Raw genomic sequence first — 25,204 nt, 5'->3', positions numbered from 1 at the left:
AACATTAAACAAAGCACATACAGCATGTTTAATTGTTCCATTTAATATTTTTATCCGTAAACATATTTATTTCTCTCATACTCACTCACACACACCATGTACGGGCACACGCGGGTGTGCGCGCGCGCGCACACATACACATCATTGGAGACGCAGACTGACAAGCACGCCAGCGTAACTTTCTAATTATGCCTCTGTAACATTTTCCATAAACGTGCATTTTAATCTAACTCGCCTCTTATTTTCAGCACTTGCAACCGATCTGGATGCACCAGCCTCTGTCACGGTCACTTGTCGCGACTGTAAGTCCTCGCTTTTCAGTCATTCTCCGGGCATGTTTTGAAGTAAAAAAGTGCCCGTCAAGAGATGACTTTCGTCTGTGTTTTACCACGATATTGCATATGGTGTAAAACATCCATCCATCCATTATCCAACCCGCTATATCCTAACTACAGGGTCACGGGGGTCTGTTGGAGCCAATTCCAGCCAACACAGGGCGCAAGGCAGGAAACAAACCCCGCAGGGTACACACACACACACACACACCAAGCACACACTTGGGACAATTTAGAATCTCCAATGCACCTAACCTGCATTTCTTTGGACCGTGGGAGGAAACCAGAGTACCCGGAGGAAACACGGAGAGAACATGCAAACTCCACGCGGGTCTCCTAACTGCGAGGCAGCAGCGCTACCCATTGTGCCACCGTGCCGCCCTGGTGCAAAACAGTTTCGTGTAATACTTCAGGAAATTGACTTGCACGGACTTTAGCAGTAATATCTGATGGCAAATGTGATCTTTTCGCGATTAGCACATCTTCAAGGAAGTGGACCAAGGGGGGCGGTCGGGGGAGGTGCTAAGGTGAGTGATCAAATTTGCTGTAAAAATGCAGTAATTGGACAAAATCGCAAGGCTGCGCAAAGTTCGCGAGTTTTGGTTGAATTTGCATCGACATCGCAACTTCCTGGAGAGACTGAAAATGATTATAGGGCTTTATTATAGGACTTTATTATAGGCAATTATAGGACTAGAGGAAATCCTGGCATATGCATATGCACTGGAATGCCACTAGGGGGCACAAAAGAGTTGACCAGGAAACCTACGCGTGTTCTGATTGAAGGATTAAACAAAATGTGAATTCACAAAATGAAATTAAACTTCAGACTATACCCAGATGGCTAACGTCCTTGTTGTCCATTCTAAATTTCATTAATTAGTTCATCTTTATTGAGTGAAGCCGGAGGGCTTATCTTTGTAATGAGCTAAAAGCTAAGCTCATTAAGCATCTTTTGATTTTGTGCGGTAATAAAGATGTTATTTAAAATAAAGCTTGACTAATTTACATATATTTTTGTCTTTATAGAGCAGTACCTGGTCAAATATAGACAAGTATTAATTTCTGCTGAACTATTTAACACAACAGCCGTTTCCAAAGAAGAATCTGAAAAGAGAGAGAGAGAGAGAGCGCTGCAGGGCGTGTCCAGTAGGGGGAGCACTTAATCCCAACAGTAGACAGCTAAGTTATCTGAGAAGAATCAAGATGGATGAAAAGCAGGACAAGAGAGCGACTACACGACACGATATGATACATGCTACCCGGAAGGCTCGTGATTTTCTTTCCCTTCCAAGACCACCAGTCCAGTATTCCACATAATTCCACATTCCTCAAAACACATGGGTATAAATACAACAGCCAAAGAGGTGGAAATGGTACCTTTGCCGTGCACTCGGCCACCTGGCTCCTTGATTTTGCCAGCCAGGTTGAAGCGTGTGTGTCTGTTTTGAAATGGCACTGTTAATGCTGTACCATCATCAGCTGCCGTATACGTGGGGCAACGTGAATGTGGCCACATGCATGCCATCTGTCAACTAAATCGATATTCATATATAAATTGTGTTATTTTACGCCATTTTACATTGCGTCTATTGTTCAGGGTTTGTTGTCTCCTGTTTAGGGAGAGGAAAGCAATGTTTTCATCCCAGTGAGATAGCTGAGTTAAACGTACAGGGAATACAAATGGTTAAAGACTTCCTACTACTCCAAACACGATTTAAGAAGGGAATAAAACTAAAAATACTGCGCACCGGCGGTCGCCCTCATGGAAAGTCACTTAGCTGCCTTCACACTCCCTTCTCGTTGCTCAGTTCCTCTTGCAGCCACCGTGCAGGTAAAGTGTGTTGGTTTTGTCATCATCAGTCAGTCACGTTGTGTTGTTAGCAGTCGCCCAGTGGGGTTGGGGGTCGGGAGGTGGGGGGATCTGGAGTGTGGTGGTGGGCGCAGAGGAAGTCACTGGTGGGTGCTTAGTGTGGCAAGGGTACCAGGATATCCACATAGTTGATGGGGAAGAATCCTGACTGGCCATGAATCATTCCCTCGTACCAGTTGTCATCGATCTGGTTGGTGAGAGTGATGATGTCCCCTTCCTTGAAGCCGAGTTCCCCTTCGTTCTCGGGGTCAAAGTCGTAGAGAGCCCGGCAGCATGGCTGATCCATTGGGGCTGGAAAGAGAACAGAAAAATATGACCCATCAGCTGGGCTTCATTTACATGTAATGGGTGAAAGAACTTTGATATTTCTAGAAACGATGGGGTAGAAGCAGCCAGACTGATCCTCCTCAGTGTCACATGGACAGCTACTAATAGCAAGTGTGTGATCTTTTAAAGCGCCCTACATAGTAAATCATATTTCTAGGTGCTTTGCAGATATACCACAATCTACCATAACAAAAGGCTAAATATCTGCACAATATAAATATCTTTAGAAATAAAACACACTGCATTTGTCATTCCAACAGATGGCGCATCACAAACATTAACACTCCTTTTATGAACCCCATACCAAATGACATATAACCGAAACAAATGCGCTGCATTTGTAATTCCAACAGATGACACGTCAGAAACATTTTAGTAATAAAATGCACCATATTAGTCTTTCCAACAGAGGGTGCATCACAAACATTAACACCGTTTTTAAGAATCCCATGCTAAAGGCATATAACAGAGAGATATGCATTGCATTTGACAGTACAACAGATGATGCATCACAAATATTTTTAGTAATAAAATACACAGTATTAGTCATTTTAACCAATGGCGCATTGTAAACATTAACACTGTTTTTATGAATCCCATACCAAAAGGTATATAACAGGGAGATACACATTGCATTTGTCATTTCAACAGATGGCACATCACAAACATTGGTACTAATCCATGTTATTACTACAAATGTTTGTAAGGTGCCATCTGCTGGAATGACAAATGCAATGCATCCATCTTAATAAAAGTATACAAGTATATTTGGGCCTGTTTGTGTGTCCACCTGGTTGATGTCATTCCTGTCTCTGTCATTCCAACAGGTGGTGTATCACAGATATTTATAGTAATAAAAGTTATTGCATTTCCAATACAAACATCTTTAGTAGTAAAACACTGCATTTGTCATTCCAACAGATGGTGCATCATCACAAATGTTAACACTGCTTTTATGAATCCCATAGTCAGTCATTATCCAACCCACTATATCCTAACACATTCCAAATGGCTTATACAAGAAACATATGAACTGTGTTTGCCATTCCAACAGATGACATGTCACAAACATTTTTCATAATAACATACACCATATTAGTCTTAGGGGCGGCATGGTGGCGCAGTGGTAGCGCTGCTGCCTCGCAGTTAGGAGATCCGGGTTCGCTTCCCGGGTCCTCCCTGCGTGGAGTTTGCATGTTCTCCCCGTGTCTGCGTGGGTTTCCTCCCACAATCCAAAGACATGCAGGTTAGGTGGATTGGCGATTCTAAATTGGCCCTAGTGTGTGCTTGGTGTGTTTGTGTGTGTCCTGCGGTGGGTTGGCACCCTGCCCAAGATTGTTTCCTGTCTTGTGCCCTGGATTGGCTCCGGCAGACCCCCGTGACCCTGTATTCGGATTCAGCGGGTTAGAAAATGGATGGATGGATATTAGTCTTTCCAACAGATGGCACATCACAAACATTAACACTGCTTTTATAAATGCCACACTAAAAGGCATATAAAAGGATGATATGCATTGCATTTGTCATTCCAACAGATGATGCACCACAAACATTTTTCGTAATAAAATACACCATATTTGTCATTCCAACAGATGGCGCATCACAAACATTAACACTGCTTTTACAAATCCCATACCAAATGGCATATAGCAGAGACATACACAATGCACTTGGCACATCACAAAAATATGTAGTAATCCATGTAATTATTACAAATGTTTGTAATGTGCCATTTGCTGGAATGACAAATGTAATGCATCAACCTTAATAAAAGGATATGTTAATTCGTGTCTGTTTGTGTGTCCATCTGCTTGATATGTCTCTGTCATTCCACAACAGATGGTGTATCACAAATATTTGTAGCAATAAAATTCATTGCATCTGTCATTTGAACAGATGGTGGGTGCATCACAAACATTAACATTGCTTTTATGAATCCCATACCAAATGGTTAATAACTGGGACATTGCATGGTGCAATGCAGACATTAACATAGACTTCTACATTCATTATTTCCATTTCAACCAGTCTGAGATGGGCAGCACAGCAACTGCACCTTAATAAAAGGATACGTATCTGTATGTCTGTGTGTCCATCTGGTTGCTGTTTCCCTGTTGTTCCAACAGATGTTGCATCACAAACATTTGGAGTAATATAAAACATAGCACTTGTCATTTCAACAGATGACATAAATATTAACACTGCTTTTATGAACGCCACACCAAATGGCATGTAATGGAGGCACATGCATTGCATTTATCATTCCAACAGATGGTGCATCTCAAACAGTTGTAATAGTTCATTTTATTACTACAGATGTTTGTGATGCACCATCTGTTGGAATGACAAATACAATGCATTTTATTGCTACATGCATTGAAAATATATTCCAATAGATGGTGCACTACAAACGTTAACAATGAGGTCTACATTGATGACTTAGATTTCAGCCAATCTTAGATGGGTAGCACAGCTAGCCCATCTTAATAAAAGAACACGTGTATGTGTTTGTGCATCTGTGTGACTGTCTGGTTGCTATGTATCTGTCATTCCAACAGATGGCGCATTACACACATTTGTGGTAATAAATGCATTGTATTTTTCATTCCAACAGATGGAGCATCACAAACATTTGTAGTAATAAAATGCATTACTACAAATGTTTGTAATGTGTCGTGTGATACAAGTGTGAATGTGACATTTAAGTTTTTATGTTTTAATACCATACATTTGCCAAAACGTCTGAAATCTTTTATCAGTTTGTCAACCTGAGGTACTGAATTTTGCTTTATGAAGGAAAAAATTAATTTAAATGATTTTAGCACAAGGCGGCAACATAACAAAATGTGTAAAAAGTGAAAGGGGTCTGCATACATCAGTCTCAGTGGACAAGGACAAGCCACGTCTTCTTATAAACCCAAGAGCCTTCCTACCTGGTGACTTGGCAGCTGTGCTGTGGGCGAGGGCACCGTTGTGATTCTCACTGGGTGTGAACTCCATCACCATGCGAGGCTTGGGCATGTATTCTCTCCTTGGCTTTGTCGATGTTTCCTTTATTCTGCAAGACAGTTAAACACCAGTCAGAGCTCGTCTGCCATCTTGAAGAATGATCTGCAAATGAGTAACTATGTGAGTCTCGGCTGAGGGGCTGCTGGGCAGCAGGCTGGCGTCTTGTACTTGGCTGGCTTTGGACACTTCCTGGTTGTACCGGGGCTCTCACGCTTACAGAAAATGAAGAGATGAATGACCACTGTCATTCTGGTTTATGGAGGAATATTTCATACAATCTTCTATAAAATAAGAAAATAAATAAAAGTACTGCGGAATGTGGCAATAAATAGAGAAAAAGAGCATGAAAAGTGAGGGTAAATAAATAAATGCATCACAGAAAATGTTTTTGGCTGCTTATTTATTTAATTTTGTCTGTAAAATTCCTCCAAATGCAACATGGCATACGGCTTGAATTTACAACTGTCACTTCCACTCGTCAAAGCTGAGTGGGTGGGGCCTAGTGAGGGCAGTGCAGTGTCATAATGCAGCTTCACAATCCAGCACAGTGATTGGACGGCAGGGAGCCTGGCCGGGCAGTACTAAGGGGCTGGCTGGGTGGATCAGTGTGCATGTGTGTGTGAGTGTGTGTTCACACTGCAATGGACTACTGTCCTGTCCAGGGATTCTTCCTGCCTTGGAACTGATGATTGCTGGGGGAGGCTCCAGATGCCCTGTGACCCTACCCTAGGGTAAGATGGATGGATGGATGGATGGATGGATGGAAAAGAGCATTTAGATTAGATTAGATAAACTATTAATCTCAAAGGGAAATTTAGATGCATACAACAGCAAAAACATAAAAACAGATACAGATACAGCCGATCAATCATTTTTCATTTTTGTTCATCACTCTAGACTCAATAACCCATGATAACAAAGTGAAAACACATTTTCAGGAAGGTTTGCAAATGTATTACAAATCAAAAACTAAACTCTCCCATTCCTAGAAGTATTCAGAGCCTTCATTCAGTACTTTGTAGGAGCTCCTCTGGGTGTAATTCCAGATTTGAGACTTCTTGGTGAGTCTCTACAAAGCTTTGCACATCTGGATTTGGGCTACTTCTCCCACTCTCCTTGGCAGATCCTCTCAAGCTCTGTTAGACTGGATGGGCAGCGTCTTTGTAAACTGCATTCTTCAGGTCTCAGCACAGATGTTCTACAGGGTTTGGACACTCAGAGACTTGTCCCGAAGCCACTCCAGTGTCGTCCTGGCTGCTTGTTTCAGGTCATGTTGTGCTGTGAGATGAACTGCTGCCCCAGTCTGAGGTCACATGCTCTCTGGTGGAGCAGGCTTTCTTCAAGGACTGGACTTCATTCTTTGTATTTGGCTGCATCAGTTCTGACCAGTCACCTGCATAGCACAATGCCCTCACCACCATGCTTCACCATTGGGATGGTATTAGTCAAGTGATGAGCAGTGCCTGGGGTTTGCCAAACACTATTCTTGGACTTCTGCCTAAACACTCCAACTCATATCCCTTTAATTCAAGAGTTGCTTTCGTCTAGACACTCAACCATTTTGACTAGATTTATGGAGTGCTGCTGAAGATGGTCATCCTTCTGACAGGTTCTCTCATCTCAGCAAATCTTTTGAAGCTCTACTAAAGGGAACAGCAGGTGCTTAATCACCTCCCCGACCCAGGCAGAGGGCTTCTGAAGCTCCCTAACCAAAGGCCCTTCCTCCCCAGAGTCCTGGTGGTTCCAAACGTCTTCCATTTGACAATTATTGAGGTCACTGTGCTCCTCATGACACTAAACGCTTTAGTAATGGTTTGACCCCTTTGACCCGACCTGTGCCTCTGACTACGTAGAGGTCCTTGGACTTCATGGCTTGGTTTTATGTCCTGACAGGCAGCGTCAGTTGTGGGACCTTCTCTACATGGGTACACGTGTGCCCTTTCTCAACTGTCCAATCAATTCAATTTTCCACAGGTAGACTCCAATCAAGTTCTAGAAACATCTCCAGGATGATTAAAGCAAAATGGGAGGGCCCCCACAACAATTTGAACGGCCACAGCAAAGGGTGTGAAGACTTCTATTGGGAGAAGTTTTCAGTTTTTGATTTTTAATAGATGTGTTCCAATAAATAATAAACACGTTACAATATTGTCATTATAGGTTAAGTGAATGTGGATAGATGGGTGCAAATGGAAAATTCATCCATCTAAAAATAAATCTGCAGCACAATAAAGGGAGCAGAAGGTGAAGGGATCTTCTCAGTGCTTTCTGTAGGGAAGCAAATCATACCACCCTCATGTCAGCAGGGCCATTAAGTTAAATTAGGCCCCCGCTTTGGGCACAGATCACCCAGCCACATGGGTCAAATGCCAAAGAGTTGGTCAGCACACTAATAATAATAACCTAGCACTGGCACTGCCTACCAGGGTCATATATGAGGCATGTTTGTAAGTGCCCACTGCCACTTTTTGGCAGGTTTCAGATAATGGTGGTAGGTTTGGATGAATGGAAATGGGCAGATTTTCATCAATCAGACACATTGATTTTCATTTGTCCTGCTTTTGACGTGTGGCGACTTTCACTTCAACAGAAGATCTGATCGAGGCCCCCCATGACAACAGAACCATCCACAACTCACTGACCTGTCCTCCAGCTTACTGGACAGCTGCTGCAGGATCTCCGCGGCCTGTCTGTGGTAATCCACCTGGGCTTGAACCAAGGCCGAGAGCTGGCTCACTTGTTCAATCTGCAAGGGCAAAGAAAGAGGAAAAAATGGAGTAAGTATTACAATCTGAGTTGCTTGGAATGATGTCAAAAAATATATATATAAAATATAAAAGTATACATCCAAAGTTGGCACTATGGACTGTTGATAATTACAAAGCAGATGGCATCATTTCTGAAAAATGGCACCCCAATATAATTACAGATGAATAATTGCCTGTGGTGGGTTGGCACCCTGCCCGGGATTAGTTCCTGCCTTGTGCCCTGTGTTGGCTGGGATTGGCTCCAGCAGAGCCCTGTGACCCTGTGTTCGCATTCAGCGGGTTGGATAATGGATGGATGGATGAATAATTGCTGTCTATCTGGTCTGTAATAATAGGAAATGAGTTCTGCCATATTCAGTTTTTTTGCTTTCTAACCAATTTTCAAGAATGGATTAGAATTGGATAACCAGAGGTTATTGTACAGTTAAAAAAGACAGAATTATAGCCCCCAATTTTGGGGGTGTTCATAAGAAATGTAATGATTAAGTTCATGAGGTTGAAGTACTGCACATAATAAACAAGAATGGTTGCGACAAATATTTGACATATTGAAATGTGTGCTTCAGTTTGAATGTTTAATATCTAAATAATCTTGATTGTAATACAAATTTGTCTTTTGTCACCCTCTGATGGTGGTCCATAGAGGTCTGGATCCCTAGAAATGGATCAGATGGATCAAAAACAACCTCATATTCATAATCGATGACCTTGAAATAGTCTGAAACGATACCCCACAAGCTTATGTTACAAATTGGTTGTTTTTAACCTTCTGGGAGGGCTAGGACCACCAGTAAAGAATCAAATATACAAAATATGAACATATTCATGATCAGCAACCTCAAAAGGGCATGCAAGGGCACTCCACACACCTATTTTACCAATCCCCCATTTCTTCAAAGTTTTGTAAAAAGGAGTAACTTTGATCCCTCGTATCTTATTAGGGGGTGAACCCCTGGGGTTGGTTGAGATGGCATCCACAACTTCAAGTCCTTCTGCTTGTTATATTTCTGCCAGAATTCCCACCCTGCCTGGAGTTTACATTCTTCTTTCATGTCTTGTTTGGTTCATTTTTGCTTATTTTATTTATGTTAATGTTACTTTTGTTAAATATTTGCATTATTCTTTGTTTTCTATTTTATCTCTATGCCTTCCTTATGTGCCTTGTGTTTTGTGGGCAGTTTCCTGAAGAGGCGGGGCCACCTGTTCATCATCTCCTGGGACGGCCCACAGCCCTATAAAGGCGGAGCGTTTCCCACAGTTCCTGGCATTTCATTTTGAATGTGCTACTGTAGATAGTTGGTGAATATTCATCTTCTTTTTTGCTTGGGGGCAATTGTGACTTCTGGATTTTTTTGACCTGTCCTCTGTTTTAACTTTCTCCTCTTCATAATATAGAGTAAGTATAGGAATTGTGAAAAAATCTGACCTCAAGATTTTAATAAATCTTCTTCCACATTTAGATAAAGTTTGCGTTGAATTCCTCCCACCCAATTGCACAGCAGTGCTTCGGCCATTGGATTTGGGCATCATTCACACCCTGAAAGTGTATCATCGCAAGGAAAATGCTGGGAAACATTCTCCTCAGCATAACTTGTAGGCAGGAGGTGATTAAAAAACGTGAAAGTAGCTATTGAAATGATTGTAAACGTCTGGACACAAGTTAAAGAGAGCACTATAGTAACAAATATGGAATCTCATTACAATAAAATATTTTTTAGGCCCCTGGCAGTTCGTTGTAGTGGAAGTTTACCTGTATTTTAATTTATACATCATCAGTTTAACAATAATGTGTAAGCATTGAACATGCCATGTAAATATAGAGATGTAATGGAAACAATAAGCTGCTACATCCTTGTTGTGTTCTTGATCATACATTTAATTTTATGATATTTTTTTTTTTATTTCTGCCATCATTATCATAATTAAATATAGCTAAATGCAGTTTTACTTTTAGCAATTTATTGCAACATACAGTATCTTATATATAAACATCTATGCGTGGAAGTGTGTGAGTCTGTCTGTCCAGCTCTGAAGTGCGAGGCTACAGCATGAGGCTCAAAGAAATCGATTCTGTCGCCAAAGTGAAACTGCAGAGAAAAGAGAAACTCACTTAGCTGAAGACAAAATCCAACATCTGTCTGTCTGTCTGTCTGTCTGTCCGTCCGCTTTTCACGAGAAAACTACTTAAAGATCGGGTTTTTTATTTCTATAATTTGCTTGAACGTTCCGGTTGATTTTGTGATTTCTCTCATTGCGCTATGCATCGTAATTCTCTTGCGGTACCGATTTATTCGCGCGAATCTGAGTGACAGGCTGCGTGCCGAGGGGGAGGCGGGACCTCAGGAGTAGAGAGCTGGGCAGGACCCTCCTCACTCACTCACATGCCAGCCTCTTTGCGAGTTGGTCTACCTCACTCCACGTGTTGGAGTGCACTTTGCCTCTACTTAGCTAGCGATACCTGTTTGTTCAGCAGACATTATTATCTAGAGGTTGTTAAGGACTAACATTTGACGTTTTTGAGAGAGAGATCACAGCTATGTGTGTTTTCGAGGGTAGCTGCTCATTGGCAGATATATCATGGCCACGTGCTCTTCTCCCCACACCGGGTACGCTCTCCCATCAGAGCTGAACACGATCAGATATACTGAACACGATCAGATATAGTGCCAATGTTTGACGATGGAACGTTCAGACCTTCTGCTTGCCAACTTTTTACATTTTTCCCAAAGAGTTCACAGCTACATTCTCACCCCGATAGCAAAACCAAAATATTGTATACTAGCTGAAGCCCGCCGTAGCATGCAGCGGTGTAAGAGTAGGAATGGAATACGATGAGAAAGGAATTCAGAAATCAAAAAGAAAAAAATATTTCTTGAAAGACACAGCTGTGAATAGGTGTTTTGCTGGAGACGATTTGTGTCAAGAAATAACCCACTGATAGGAACAGGCAGTTGCCGGATCACGGAATAGAGATGACGTTGTACAAAAACCCATCGACAGAGAAGATACTGTCGTTCATTTTATAACAAAGGCTTAGGAAACAACCATCGCAGTATAACAAAATTATCAAGGTGTTTGGGAGACCACAGGCAACGTGGGGAAGGGTTTGGAAGAGGACGAATAGGAATCGAGAAATGCCATGTCGGCTGCGTGTGGGCGGGACCGGCTGTGAAGAGGAGCCACAGGCAGCATGGGGAAGGGTTTGGAAGAGGACAAATAGGAATCGAGAAATACCATGTCGGCTGCGTGTGGGTGGCAACGGTTTTGAAGAGGAGCCACAGGCAGCGTGGGGAAGGGTTTGGAAGAGGACGAATAGGAATCGAGAAATGCTGTGTCTGCTGCGTGTGTGCGGGACCGGTTTTGAGGAGGAAGCAGGACGAACCAGAAGAGAAATATATATAAGAGATCAATAGACTCTTGAATATGAAAGCTATTGTGGTGTATTAAGATTGTATGTTTGTGTTTTTTGCCATTTTGGAGCTGCTGTAGTGGAAACCTAAAAAGTAACAAAAAAGTGTTTGGTGGCGTGGCTCAATAATAGAAGTAAGTAGAGAACTTAAGTTTCAAATATCAGTGTGTCTGACTGTCTTTGTGATACTGAATTTCTACATCACAACAATTGGCGACAAGGATTGAAAGAGTCGTAACGAAGATTTCACAGAGTGAGTAAAATGGCTCATCTTGGTGGAATTGACTAATTTAAACCTGGCACTGAATCATGGTCGGCACATGTAGAACACATGGAGCAGTTTTTTTTCTCGCTAACAGCATAGCGCAAGATAAACAGGTCGCCACTCTCTTAAGTGTAATGGGCGCTAGCACTACTGAGGAATTTAGTGCAGCCTTTGAAGCCCAAGGGCAAAACTTTTGTGCAAATTGTGGAAATACTAAAGGATCATTTTGAGCCCAAACCGCTGATAATTGCGGAGAGATTTTGTTTAAATCACTGCAGTCAAAAAGCCAGTGAGACAGTAACTCAGTATGCGGCAAAGCTGAAGCGATGTCCTCTAAATTGAGAGTTTGGGGTTAATTTGGACGAGGCACTGAGAGACCGATTTGTGAGTGGGATTCAGAGTGAGGCTTGTCATAGCAAAAGTTAGACCTCTTACATCATTGAAAGATGCAGAGAAATGAGTTCACGCTTTTGTTTTCAGTCGACTAGATTACTGTAACGCACTCCTCTCAGGACCACCCAAAAAAGACATCAATCGATTACGAGTGCAGAATGAGGATGCTAGAATCCTAACTAGGAAAAGAAAATCCGAGCACATCACCCCAGTTTTGATGTCACTGCACTGGTTACCTGTGTCATTCAGGATTGACTTTAAAATACTGCTTATGGTTTATAAAGCCTTAAATAATCTCGCTCCATTTTATATATCGGAATGTTTGACACGTTATATTCCAAATCGTAACCTCAGATCTTCAAATGAGTGTCTGCTTAGAATTCCAAGAGCGAAACTTAAAAGAAGTGGTGAGGCGGGCGGCCTTCTGCTGTTATGTACCTCAAATCTGGAATAGCTGACCGATAGAAATTCGCCAGGCTGATACGGTGGAGCACCTGCTGAAAACTCATTACTTTAACATAACCTTCTCATAACTTCACTTTAATTTAATCCTGATACCCTGTATATTCAATTCATTATCATTACTATTCATGGTGGTTCTAAAATCCGTACTGACCCCTACTCTCTCTTCTGTTTCGTTTTCCGGTTTTCTGTGGTGGCGACCTGTGCCACCACCACCTAATCAAAGCACCATGATGTTCCTACATTGATGGATTAAAAGCCAGAAGTCTACATGACCACCATCATCAAGTCCTTCCATGAGAACCCTAAATACAAAGAGGACTGTTTCATTTATGTTACATAGAATACTCAGAGGGGGCTGGGTGGTCTTGTGGCTTCGGACCCCCTGCAGATTTTGTTTTTTCTCCCCAGCCGTCTGGAGTTTTTTTTTTTTTGTTTTTTCTGTCCTCCCTGGCCATCGGACCTTACTCTTATTCTATGTTAATCAGTGTTGTCTTATTTTAATTTTTACTTTGTCTTTTATTTCTGTTTTCTTCATTATGTAAAGCACTTTGAGCTACATTATTTGTATGAAAATGTGCTATAGAAATAAATGTTTTTGTTGTCAGCGTCAGCTGTTATCAGAAACGAATCTGACGTTGGCGAGAGTGTTTGAGATCGCACTCAGCATGGAAACAGCAGATAGAGACACACAGCAGCTAAGGCGACAGGGCGCCTCTTTGAGTGCAGTGCAGAAAGTTGGCGCACAGTTTCTCGGTCAGATGGGGAAGAGGCAGTGTCATCGTTGCAATGGTAAAAACCGCAGCTCGTATGAGTGCAATTTTAAAGTTGCAAAATGCCATAGTTGTGGGAAAACCACAGCCACTCCAGCAACATAAAGGTCAGAAAGCTGAAAAAGTATTAAATATGTGGAAATGGGACAGAGTGAGTACCGCATGTTCACAGTACAAACAGACCAAGAGAAATAACCGTTCAAAGCAACCTTTATGATTGATAGTAAGGTTATCCATCCATCCATCCTCTTCCGCTTATCCGAGATCGGGTCGCGGGGGCAGCAGCTTGAGCAGAGAGGCCCAGACTTCCCTCTCCCCGGCCACTTCTTCTAGCTCTTCTGGGGGAATCCTGAGGCGTTCCCAGGCCAGCCGGGAGACATAGTCCCTCCAGTGTGTCCTGGGTCTTCCCTGGGGCCTCCTCCCGGTTGGACATGCCCGGAACACCTCGCCAGGGAGGCGTCCAGGAGGCATCCTGATCAGATGTCCGAGCCACCTCATCTGACTCCTCTCGATGCGGAGGAGCAGCGGCTCTACTCTGAGTCCCCCCGGATGACTGAGCTCCTCACCTTATCTTAAAGGGAAAGCCCAGACACCCTGCGGAGAAAACTCATTTCAGCCGCTTGTATTCGCGATCTCGTTCTTTCGGTCACTACCCATAACTCATGACCATAGGTGAGGGTAGGAACGTAGATCGACTGGTAAATTGAGAGCTTTAAGGCCTTATGGCTCAGCTCCTTCTTCACCACGACAGACCGATGCAGAGCCTGCATCACTGCTGACGCCGCACCAATCCGCCTGTCGATCTCCCGTTAGTAAGGTGATAGATATGGAAAAAGACACTGGGGCTGCTGTGTCAATTATACCTGATCAGTTATTTAAGGAAATGTTCCCTGGAAAGAACTTTGGAAGTTACTAATGTAAAACTAAAAACACAAACATACAATCTTAATACATCACAGCTATCAATATGAATTCTTCTCAATACAAATCATTACATTTTTTATTGATTTTTAAAGTTTGTCCTGTTTCACTGCTATGCGGGTAGAGCCGCGGGGCACAGCTAGTCTTTATATAACTAGGGGGCTTCACCCCCTGCTTGCTTCGCTTGCCAATCCCCGTTTTTGTTTTTCCGGATACACACTTTTAAGATTTCTTTTTCTTTGAATTGTTGCTATTTCATTAGTTTCACTTTTATTTCAGAACTTCTGTAAAAACAATATTTGGAATCTTGCAAGTCCCAATGTGCTGAATCTTTCAATGAGGTCAGTGAGACGTTGTTGTTGTAAAACTTTTAAAACAACTTAATTTTGCCTGTGGAATTATTTGAACACACATCACACTGGTGCTTGAATCATCTAATGAGGCAAACTAAAAGCTGCAGAACTTTGGTAATTTTGGACAGACGCGGCTACACTGATCATTTTTTGTTATTGGCGTACTCTTTATCATAAAGGTGAAATTTCTTGCAGAAACTATGGTTCAAAAATGGCCTAAAAATGAGGACCTTTTGGGTGTAGAGGGCCAAAAATAGGGAAAGCCCCCAAACATCTCTCATTACTAGACATTGTGATGGATGGTGGCTGGAGCCATTACCCAGCCGGGATGCCTCCGAGGTGGAAGGACAGGCAGAGAAGACTTCCAGGGGGATGCTCTCTTCCCCGAACTGTTATTTGGCAGCCCGCCCCGGGTTGTAACAACACCTTGGATTCCTCCAGGGATGTGTGGGAATTACTATTTGCCAGTACGGTCCTGTTGGGATCCGTGGATGCTGCAAGGGGGAGTTGTGGGGACTGCAGGAGCTGCAGAGCCCTACTTTGTGTTTCAGCCGCACCTGGGGGGCAATTGCAGACCTCCTTAATGAACCACCTGGAGTGCTCACGGGCATGTCTTAAAAAAGAGTCGGAGCAGAAGCTGGTGAGGTTTATATCTGGATGAGAAAGGAAGCTGCAAGACTGCAGAGGAAGGGAATGCAGTTTTACTCTGTTTGGGACTATTGGTATCGGTCATTGAGGACTACTCTGGATCTGAGTGTCTTTACGTTAAATAAAGGCTTTTGTTGGACTAAGCTGCTGGCTTTGTCTTTTGTGTCGGGTTGGGGCAGCAGGTGCACACCGAGTCTTCACAGCATCAAGGCGTCCCAAACAGTATTTCATAACATATGAGTTTTCTCGTATCGTGCCTGGGGATCTCCTTTAGTGCTTCAGGAAGGTAAGCGATACCAGCCTGAGCCGAGAGGAGGTGCTGTCGCTCACCATTCTTTCTCTTCCACCTGCCGTAGTTGACTCCACCTGTCTGCAGAGCCTGAAGAAGGCCCCGCCCCTTCCCATTCTGGACCAGACAAAAGGAGGCGTGTCCAAACAGAGGCATCTTACTCTGCTGCCAGCTTTCATAGAGGAAGGAGCCAAATGCTGCCAATTTGTTTCATGTGTTATGTCGAGTTTCTGTTCATTATACCTCAACCTGAATGTGCATCTGCTATTTTCATTACAATACAATACGATACATCCATCCATTTTCTAACCCGCTGAATCCGAATACAGGGTCACGGGGGTCTGCTGGAGCCAACACAGGGCACAAGGCAGGAACCAATTCTGGGCAGGGTGCCAACCCACCGCAGGACACACACAAACACACCCAGCACACCCACGGGCCAATTTAGAATCGCCAATTCACCTAACCTGCATGTCTTTGGACCGTGGGAGGAAACCGGAGCGCCCGGAGGAAACCCACGCAGACACGGGGAGAACATGCAAACTCCACGCAGGGAGGACCCGGGAAGCGAACCCAGGTCTCCTAACTGCGAGGCAGCAGCGTTACCACTGCACCACCGTGCCGCCCTCAATACGATACAATACAATTTATTTTTTGATTAGCCCAAAATCACGTAAGAAGTGCCGCAATGGCCATTAACAGGCCCTGTCTCTTGACAGCCCCCCAGCCTTGACTATCTAAGAAGACAAGAAAAACTCCCAAAAAACCCCAGTAGGGAAAAAATTGAAGAAACCTCGGGAAAGGCAGTTCAAAGAGAGACCCCTTTCCAGGTAGGTTGGGCATGCAGTGGGTGTCAAAAAGAAGGGGGTCAATACAATACAATACACAGAACAGAACAAATCCTCAATACAGTATAAAAATAAAAATTTGACAAGTACGGAGCAGAATTTAACAGTAGATGATATCACGTCTGCAGTGGGTTGGCGCCCTGCCCGGGATTGGTTCCTGCCTTGCGCCCTGTGTTGGCCGGGATTGGCTCCAGCAGATCCCCGTGACCCTGTAGTTAGGATATAGCGGGCTGGATAATAGATGGATGGATGATATCACATAATATGATTTGGATTTGTTTAGAGTCCTGGAGACCTCAGCCATGAAGCTGCCTCCCCCATTTGTCCATTCCACAGCTGAAACAGCACTGAGCCAGCCAATTAAGCAAGGCTGTCCAGCTAGCTCCCCAACAATTATTAGAAGTGACTTCAAAGCATTCCTACGTAATTCTTATGAACACAATAAACTGAAAAAGTGCAACAAAGCAGCCTACAGGAATACACGGACATCTACATTGCGTAAATGTATAGACTTGAAGCTGTAGGTCCTTACATCACTTTCCAGCAGGTTGAACATGCTTTGTTCGGCAATCTCCTTGGACTCGTCAAACTTTTCAAGGGCTTGTTTGATCTCGTCTTCTTGCAGTTTGCCGTGTCTCTTCTTCTTGTAGTCAAAGTCTAAACGCCGGCCCTCCATCTTTTTCAAGTGGTGCTAGAAATACGAGAAAGAAGTGTTATTTTGCATGTACAGACATAAGGCACATTATCAGTTAATTATCTCAGACTATGCATACATTTTGGTGAAAGTGGGTGGTAAACTGCCGGCTTCTTCCGTTCTTGGAACATCTCAGGCTATGGACAAATTACAATGGCTCAAAGAAAATAGTAATCCTAAATGATGGTGGCAAGCCACACTCACGTGACGTCACACAAGTAGCTTGGGGGTGTAATGGAACTGTCAGCGAGGTGCAGATTCCCGGGTTCAAATAAAAGGTTTATTCCACAATTCCTTTCCTCAAGTACCAAGAGCACTAAGCACAGGTTATCTCTCTCCACAATACTCTCCTCTCATAATTCCTCTCACCACCGCACTGCCCTCCTCCAGTAGAGTGTTGCTCCACATTCTCCCAACTTCCACTTTGACTGGATAAGGGAGTGCGGCCCCTTTTATTAAGGACCCGGGAGTATTTCTGATGCCATGGCCACTGCCCGATGGAAGCACTTCCAGGTCATATGGAAGTCCCACTTAATTTGGAAGCGCATCTTCCTTACAGTGTCTCCTGCAGCAGGGCTGTGTTGCTGGACTAGACTTCCCAGCATGCCCTACTGGTTCCGTACTGGGCACCGATATCCAGGGCCACTGCCTTCTATTGTCCTGGAGGGATAAAGAGTCCCCAGTGACATCTTCTGGTGGGCTGTCTGTCTATCCCTTCCGGCCATCACTTCCTGGTCTGGCTCCTTCCCCTCTCCTCGTCGGGATGCCCACCTGCCTGCTCAGATCCTCCCATCCAGGTAAGGAATCATCTCCCTTTCTGATCGGGATGCCCATCCAAACCCTGTGGCATTTACAGTGGTTGTGTCTGATGCTTTCGCGTATATTTCACCCCTGCTGGAGACACCAGCCCCCTGACATCAAGACAGAGTATTGAATGTTCCAGTTGTCTCATTTTGTAACTCGTAATTCTAGACCCCCTACTACAAGAAACGTTACACCCTGGTGGCTCTTCTTCACACTCACAATTCTCTAATTCGGCTGAATTTGTACCACAGTCCTAGGTCCGTTGTTGCTTTCCATTGTGATGGAAGCAATGACATGGGACCTTAGACAAGATCTACACATGAAACTCTGGTACGCTGATGATCTGCTATGGATGGTCGAGAGAGAAGATGAACTTTGAGGAGAAGATTCATAAGTGGCAAGGCAGGGTGGGTGACATGATTTGAAAAGGAGTGAAGGGAAAACAAAAGTGACGGAGGTAGGGGATAAGCAACATGGCAAAGGGGGGGTCTGGTAAGTGGACGTGTGGTGTTATTAAGTGTGTGAAATGTGAGAAATGGATCCATACTTGTGGTAGATTTGAACCACTGTCCCCGCGCTGGCTGGGTTTATGTCCTTTTATGTGTCATGTGTCCATCTCTTGCTGTTTCCATAGTTCTGTTTTTTTACAGAATGGGGTCACTTGCACCACGTCCAACCCTCCTTTCTTTATCCAGGCTTAGGACTGCCAAGGGTAAAGTTACGCTAGATAAGCAATGGATATGTCAAAATGGGATGAGCAAGATCAACTGGCTGACCTCTACATTTCTTTCTAGCTACAAAATATGGCTACCAACCTTGTCAACCAGGCTGCACCACTGGGTTTGGTTGTGAGGGGTGACAAAACCAAGATAATGAAAACTGGGACCATCACAAGCACCCATCCAGGTGCCGTGAAACAAACTCTTCTGGAGGAACTTGAGAAATTCACCTATCTGAGAAGCTGTATAGCATGAGATATAACTGTTGAAGATGATGTCCAGATTTGATTTGGTAAATCTATGATCATTTTCCAGAAAATCCCTGATCATTTTCAGGAAAATTCACAGGATTTAGAAGTCATCCACACAATCACTAAACCTGAAGATTAAGTTGTACAAGTCAATTGTTTTACCCTGAGGCTCAGGCAGATGCTCTTCGTAGTCAATGACTGACAGTCATGAGCGAGAACATGTGACCACCTCAAACGCTCCTCTCAGTCCAAAGAAGCAACGATTCTACGACCTGGTCCTCCCATATTGCTGACTTCTTCCCCATATCATGGAGATTCAGTCCAGCAACACTCCACCAGAACTTCATTCTGACCTCTTATCCTTGAGCTCTCATTCTTTCAGGCGCTACCCACAGCCTGTGACCACAAATGAAGACTGACAGGCAGATCGAGATGTTCAGTTTTTCCAAATACCAAACTCAAAGTGACGCCAATTGATGTCACCTACCGGAATATTCAGAGTTCAACGTACCTGTATCTCCTTTAGATCCTTGTCGTGAAGATTTTGAAGGGGGTCAATAAAATTCTGCTTCACGTCCATGTCCAGAGCGTCCTTTACTTCAGCGAGTTCTCGCATGGTGTCACCAGCGTCTATAAGAGCTAAGCCTGTGTGGCAATTAAAGAGAAAGGTTATGATGGCCAGGTAGATCCTTGCTTAGAACACAGTGCAAATGATCATGGGCTCAAAGGTCAAATTGGAGTTATTGGACCACAGTTGTCTATACAGGAAAATCTCACTACCTAGGAAGCTTCTCCCCTCCTCACCACCCCAGCCGTACATCTAGCCAGCATCCTCCCTTTGCTCTTTCTTGATTTCTACAGTAGAGGTTGATATTTGCACTCTCCACGTGCCCTGTAGCTTCGCATTTATTGCTTTGTCTCCGATGCATCTTTAGGATTGTCATGACGTGTGACAAAGCAGGGGTCATACCACTGGCTCAACTAAAAATATCTACACATGAGACCTTTCTTCTTCTTCTTTTGGCTGCTCCCGTTAAGGGTCGCCACAGTGGATCATCTGCCTGTCCTCTTCATCTTGCTCTGTTACACCCACTACCTGAATGTCCTCTCTCCCCACCTCCTCTTAGGCCTTCCTCTTCTCCTCTTACCTGGCAGCTCTATCCTTAGCACCCTTCTCTCAATGTAAATTCTTTGTGAGTTGTGGTAATCAAATCTCAAAGACACATGATATCCTATATGGTGTTCCACAAGGCTCTATCCTGGTCTGCTGCTCTTCTCAATCTACATGCTTCCGTTAGGTCAGATTATCTCAGTTTACAACGTGAGTTACCACAGCTATGCTGATGACACACAGCTGTATTTATCAATAGCACCTGATGACTCCGACTCTTTCGATACACTAACACAATGTCTTACTGGTATTTCTGAATGGATGAATAGTAATTTTCTCAAACTAAATAAAGAGAAAACTGAAATTTTAGTAATTGGCAATAATGGATTTAGTGAGGTTATCAGAAATAAACTTGATGCACTAGGATTTAAAGTTAAGACGGAAGTAAAAAATTTAGGGGTAACCGTTGACTGTAATCTGAATTTTAAATCGCATATTCATCAGACCACTAGGACAGCATTTTTTCACTTAAGAAACATAGCTAAAGTTAGACCTCTTATATCATTGAAAGATGCAGAGAAATTAATTCACGCTTTTGTTTTCAGTCGACTAGATTACTGTAACGCACTCCTCTCAGGACTACCCAAAAAAGACATAAATCACTTGCAACGAGTGCAGAATGGAGCTGCTAGAATCCTAACTAGGAAAAGAAAATCTGAGCACATTTCTCCAGTTCTGATGTCACTACACTGGTTGCCTGTGTCTATCAGGATTGACTTTAAAATTCTGCTTATGGTTTATAAAGCCTTAAATAATCTCGCTCCATCTTATATATCGGAATGCCTGACACGTTATATTCCAAACCGTAACCTTAGATCTTCAAATGAGTGTCTCCTTAGAATTCCAAGAACAAAACTTAAAAGAAGTGGTGAGGCGGGCGGCCTTCTGCTGCTATGCACCTAAAATCTGGAATAGCCTGCCAATAGGAATTCGCCAGGCTGATACGGTGGAGCAGTTTAAAACACTGCTGAAAACACATTACTGTAACATGGCCTTTTTATAACTTCACTTTAACTTAATCCTGATACTCTGTATGTTCAATTCTTCATAATAACTATTCACAGTGGCTCCAAAATCTATACTGACCCCTACTCTCTCTTCTGTTTCTTTTTCCGGTTTCTTTGTGGTGGCGGCCTGTGCCACCACCACCTACTCAAAGCATCATGATGCACCAACATTGATGGACTGAAAGCCAGAAGTCTACGTGACCATCATCATCAGGTCCTTCCATGAAAACCCTAAATACAAAGAGGACTGTTTGACTTGTGTTAGGTAGATTGCCCAGAGGGGACTGGGCGGTCTCTTGGTCTGGAACCCCTACAGATTTTATTTTTTTCTCCAGTCTTTGGAGTTTTTTTGTTTTTCTGTCCACCCTGGCCATCGGACCTTACTCTTATTCTATGTTAATTAATGTTGACTTATGTTTATTTTTTATTATGTCTTCTATTTTTCTATTCATTTTGTAAAGCACTTTGAGCTACATTTTTTTTGTATGAATATGTGCTTATGTGCTATATAAATAAATGTTGATTGATTGATTGATTGATTGATTGATACCCAGCATCTGTCCTCTGCACATGTCCAAACCAACGCAATCTCGCCTCTCTGACTTTGTCTCCCAAACCGTCTAGCCTGAGCTGACCCTCTAATGTCTTCATTTCTAATCCTGTCCATCCTCGTCACACTCAATGCAAATCTTAGCATCTTTAACTCTGCCACCTCCAACTCTGTCTCCTACTTTCTGGTCAGTGCCACCGTCTCCAACCCATATAACATAGCTGGTCTCACTACCATTCTGTAGACCTTCCCTATCACTCTTGCTGATACCCGTCTGTCACAAATCACTCCTGACACTCTTCTCCACCCACTCCACCCTGCCTGCACTCTCTTCTTCACTTCTCTTCCATACTACCCATTACTCTGTACTGTTGAACCCAAGTATTTAAACTCATCCACCTTCACCAACTCTACTCCCTGCATCTTCACCATTCCACTGACCTCCCTCTTATTCACACACATGTATTCTGTCTTGGTGGTCCTACTGACCTTCATTCCTCTCCTCTCATATCTCCACCTCTCCAGGGTCTCCTCAACCTGCTCCCTACTATCGCTACAGATCACAATGTCATCAGCAAACATCACAGTCCACGGGGACTCCTGTCTAATCTCGTCTGTCAGCCTGTCCATCACCAAATAATAAAGGGCTCAGAGCCGATCCCTGATGTAATCCCACCTCCATCTCTCCTACCACAGACCTCACTACTGTCACACTTCTCTCGTACATATCCTGTACCACTCTTACATACTCCTCTGCCACTCCCGATTTCCTCATACAATACCACAGCTCCTCTCAAGGCACCCTGTCATGTGCTTTCTCCAGGCCCACAAAGACGCAATGCAACTCCTTCTGGCCTTCTCTGTACTTCTTCATCAATACCCTCAGAGCAAACATAGCATAGACATAAGATCTTTAGAGACCTTTATTTAAATACTAAATGACAGGCAAGATACAATGCAGAACTAATGCATGAAAACTCTTCCAGACACAAATTCATCACCTTACTTCTTGCGTGAATGGCGTAAATTTCACTAGAAGTGTAGCACAATTTGTCACATGCAACACTGTGGAAGAAATTTACCAGCACTCCCCCCTTAACTGGGTGTCTCGATTCGGGCAATAAACACAGACAGGAGAAAAGCATCAATCATTCTTCTTTATTATTCAAGTCTTGCAAGAGGTAACCCTTACAGGAGCGTAAGCACCATATTAGCAAGTGTTAAAAAGGCAGGGCGCCTGTCGGGCTCTGTTCATACACTTCACTCATTAGATCAGCGTTTCTCAACCTTTACGTATTTGCGACCCGAGTTTTCACAACAGTTTTAATCGCGCCCCCCTAACATTTTTTGAAAGGAGCCCCTCTAATACCAATTTGTTCTTTTTTAATTAATGATATATCACAGATGCATATTTTATTATACCTACTTAACTTTTATCGACATTTATCTAACTCTACAGTATATTTATTTTTCTAGTATCAGAATGTAGTTTAAGTTAATTTGTTTTGGTTTCAATAGATGGATTTTTCATATTTTCGATTCTTCTTTTCTTTTTTTCACATCTTTGCGCCCCCCTTTTTGTAACTTCACACCCCACTAGGGGGGCCCGCCCCTCAGATTGAGAACCACTGCATTAGATCACAATTCCAAGGAATTCATTACATAATCAGAAAACTTTTAACATGCTAGCGGGACGTGACAAACATTAATACTTTAAATAACCACAATTAACACCAGTTCATGAGGCTGATTGACAGTCCTGTTAGATTAGGAGTACGTGGTTTTATAAACAGAGCATGAGATTTTGCAGATTTATTCTGTTCTCAAGCCTTTGCATTAATCCAGCTTTTTTCTTTAACAGGAAACTTGGCTTATAGAGCAACCAGTACACTTGAAAACAGTGGTCTCAAACTCCGATCCTGGAGGGCCGCCGTGGCCGCATGTTTTCATTCTAACCCTTTTCTTAATTAGTGACCTGTTTTTGCTGCTAATTCCCTTTCTTTTGAATTTGTTTTAATTGACTTGCTCTTGAAGACTCAGACCCCTTAATTCAGGGGTGGGCAAAGTCGTTCCTGGAGGGCCGCAGTGGCTGCAGGTTTTTGTTCCAACCCAATGGCCTACTAAGGAGCACTTTTTGCTCAAGTAACACTTCTTCTTCATTTTAGTAGTCTCGTTCGTTAAGATTTTGAACCCTTATGGCTTATTTTAGTCTTAAACCGCTGTATTCTCGGTTTTTAATTGCCCCTTATTACCAATAAGATGCAAACGACAAAGGAAAGCAGCAGTTCTCCATTTAGATTGTTACCATTCACACCTCTGTGTGTATTCATCATGCACTATTTGGTTTAATGAAATACTTGGAAGGAAAGTGAAGAGAAAAAAGTGGAGGACAGAGGATTACTCCTCTGTTTTAGACTTCAAATCATTTGGATGATATCCTTAGAAAGGGGAAGAAAAATATAGGATATGCGAATAACCTGACATGGCAGCGTTAAAGCACTAACAAGCCATTAAATGTAATTATTGGCAAGGATTGTTTTCTAATTAAGCAACTGGGTTGGATCAAAAACCCGAAGCCACTGTGGCCCTCCAGGACTGACTTTGCCCACCCCTGCCTTAATTGTTTCTTTTTCCCTAATTAGCAGCCAAACAATAATGAGATACAAAATGAACCAAAACATGACCAGCAAACTGTGACCATCTTACAATATCTGAAAATGAAGAAAGATGAAGGTCTCAGGAATGTTGATCTGCTCAGGTCCACAAAATATTTGACCAGAGCTCTTAGAAAAGAGAAAATCAACAATTTCGGATATGTCTGCTATTACACAAATAGAGCAGCAACAAGCCAAGGAATTAAAGAACGGGTTTAATCAACGGAGCCTAATTGAGCAACTGGTTGGAATGAAATTGGTTGGAGTTTGAGGCCCTGACTAGGTTGGTCTTCTGTTGGCTCCCTCATTGTTTGGGTGCCATTTAAGAACTGAAATGAAGCAATTCAAAGGGATGATGAAGAAATTCAGGGGAAGACATCTTAAAAAAACAAGTCAATTAAAACGAAAGGAAAAAGAAGTTAATTAGCAGCAGAAACTGGTCACTAATTAAGAAAAGGGTTAAAATGAAAACCTGCAGCCACTTTGGCCCTCCAGAACTGGAGTCTGAGAGCACTGCCTTTAGATGATGTTTTCAAATAGCTATGTTTGCTTTTGTTTTTTAATTTTTTAATGTATTTATTTTTGCTCTGAAGTTACTTATTATGCCCTTTGTTAATAATTCAAGCCTTTATTATAGTGAATATAAAAAAAAACACCTTGGTCCTTCAAGCGTAAGCTCAG

General features: G+C 42.9%; 1 protein-coding gene across 1 annotated transcript in view; it reads right to left on the bottom strand.

Moving 5' to 3' along the window:
- Window positions 1-666: 666 nt before the first annotated feature.
- The window catches only part of LOC120532312 (endophilin-A1-like), a 211,980-nt gene continuing 187,442 nt past the window's right edge, over window positions 667-25,204 (bottom strand). Inside the window, exons 5-9 of the mRNA XM_039758211.1 lie at window positions 19,653-19,786; window positions 17,206-17,364; window positions 8,187-8,290; window positions 5,469-5,593; window positions 667-2,499 (exon numbers count right to left, since the gene is read on the bottom strand). Coding sequence (XP_039614145.1) covers window positions 2,303-2,499; window positions 5,469-5,593; window positions 8,187-8,290; window positions 17,206-17,364; window positions 19,653-19,786 — 719 coding nt within the window. The 3' untranslated portion in view covers window positions 667-2,302. The remainder of the gene's footprint in view (window positions 2,500-5,468; window positions 5,594-8,186; window positions 8,291-17,205; window positions 17,365-19,652; window positions 19,787-25,204) is intronic.

The sequence above is a fragment of the Polypterus senegalus genome, chromosome 7, assembly GCF_016835505.1.
Source record: "Polypterus senegalus isolate Bchr_013 chromosome 7, ASM1683550v1, whole genome shotgun sequence".
Taxonomy (NCBI): Eukaryota; Metazoa; Chordata; class Cladistia; order Polypteriformes; family Polypteridae; genus Polypterus; species Polypterus senegalus.
The sequence above is the reverse complement of the archived record's forward strand: the minus strand, read 5'-3'. Positions and strand labels throughout refer to the sequence as shown.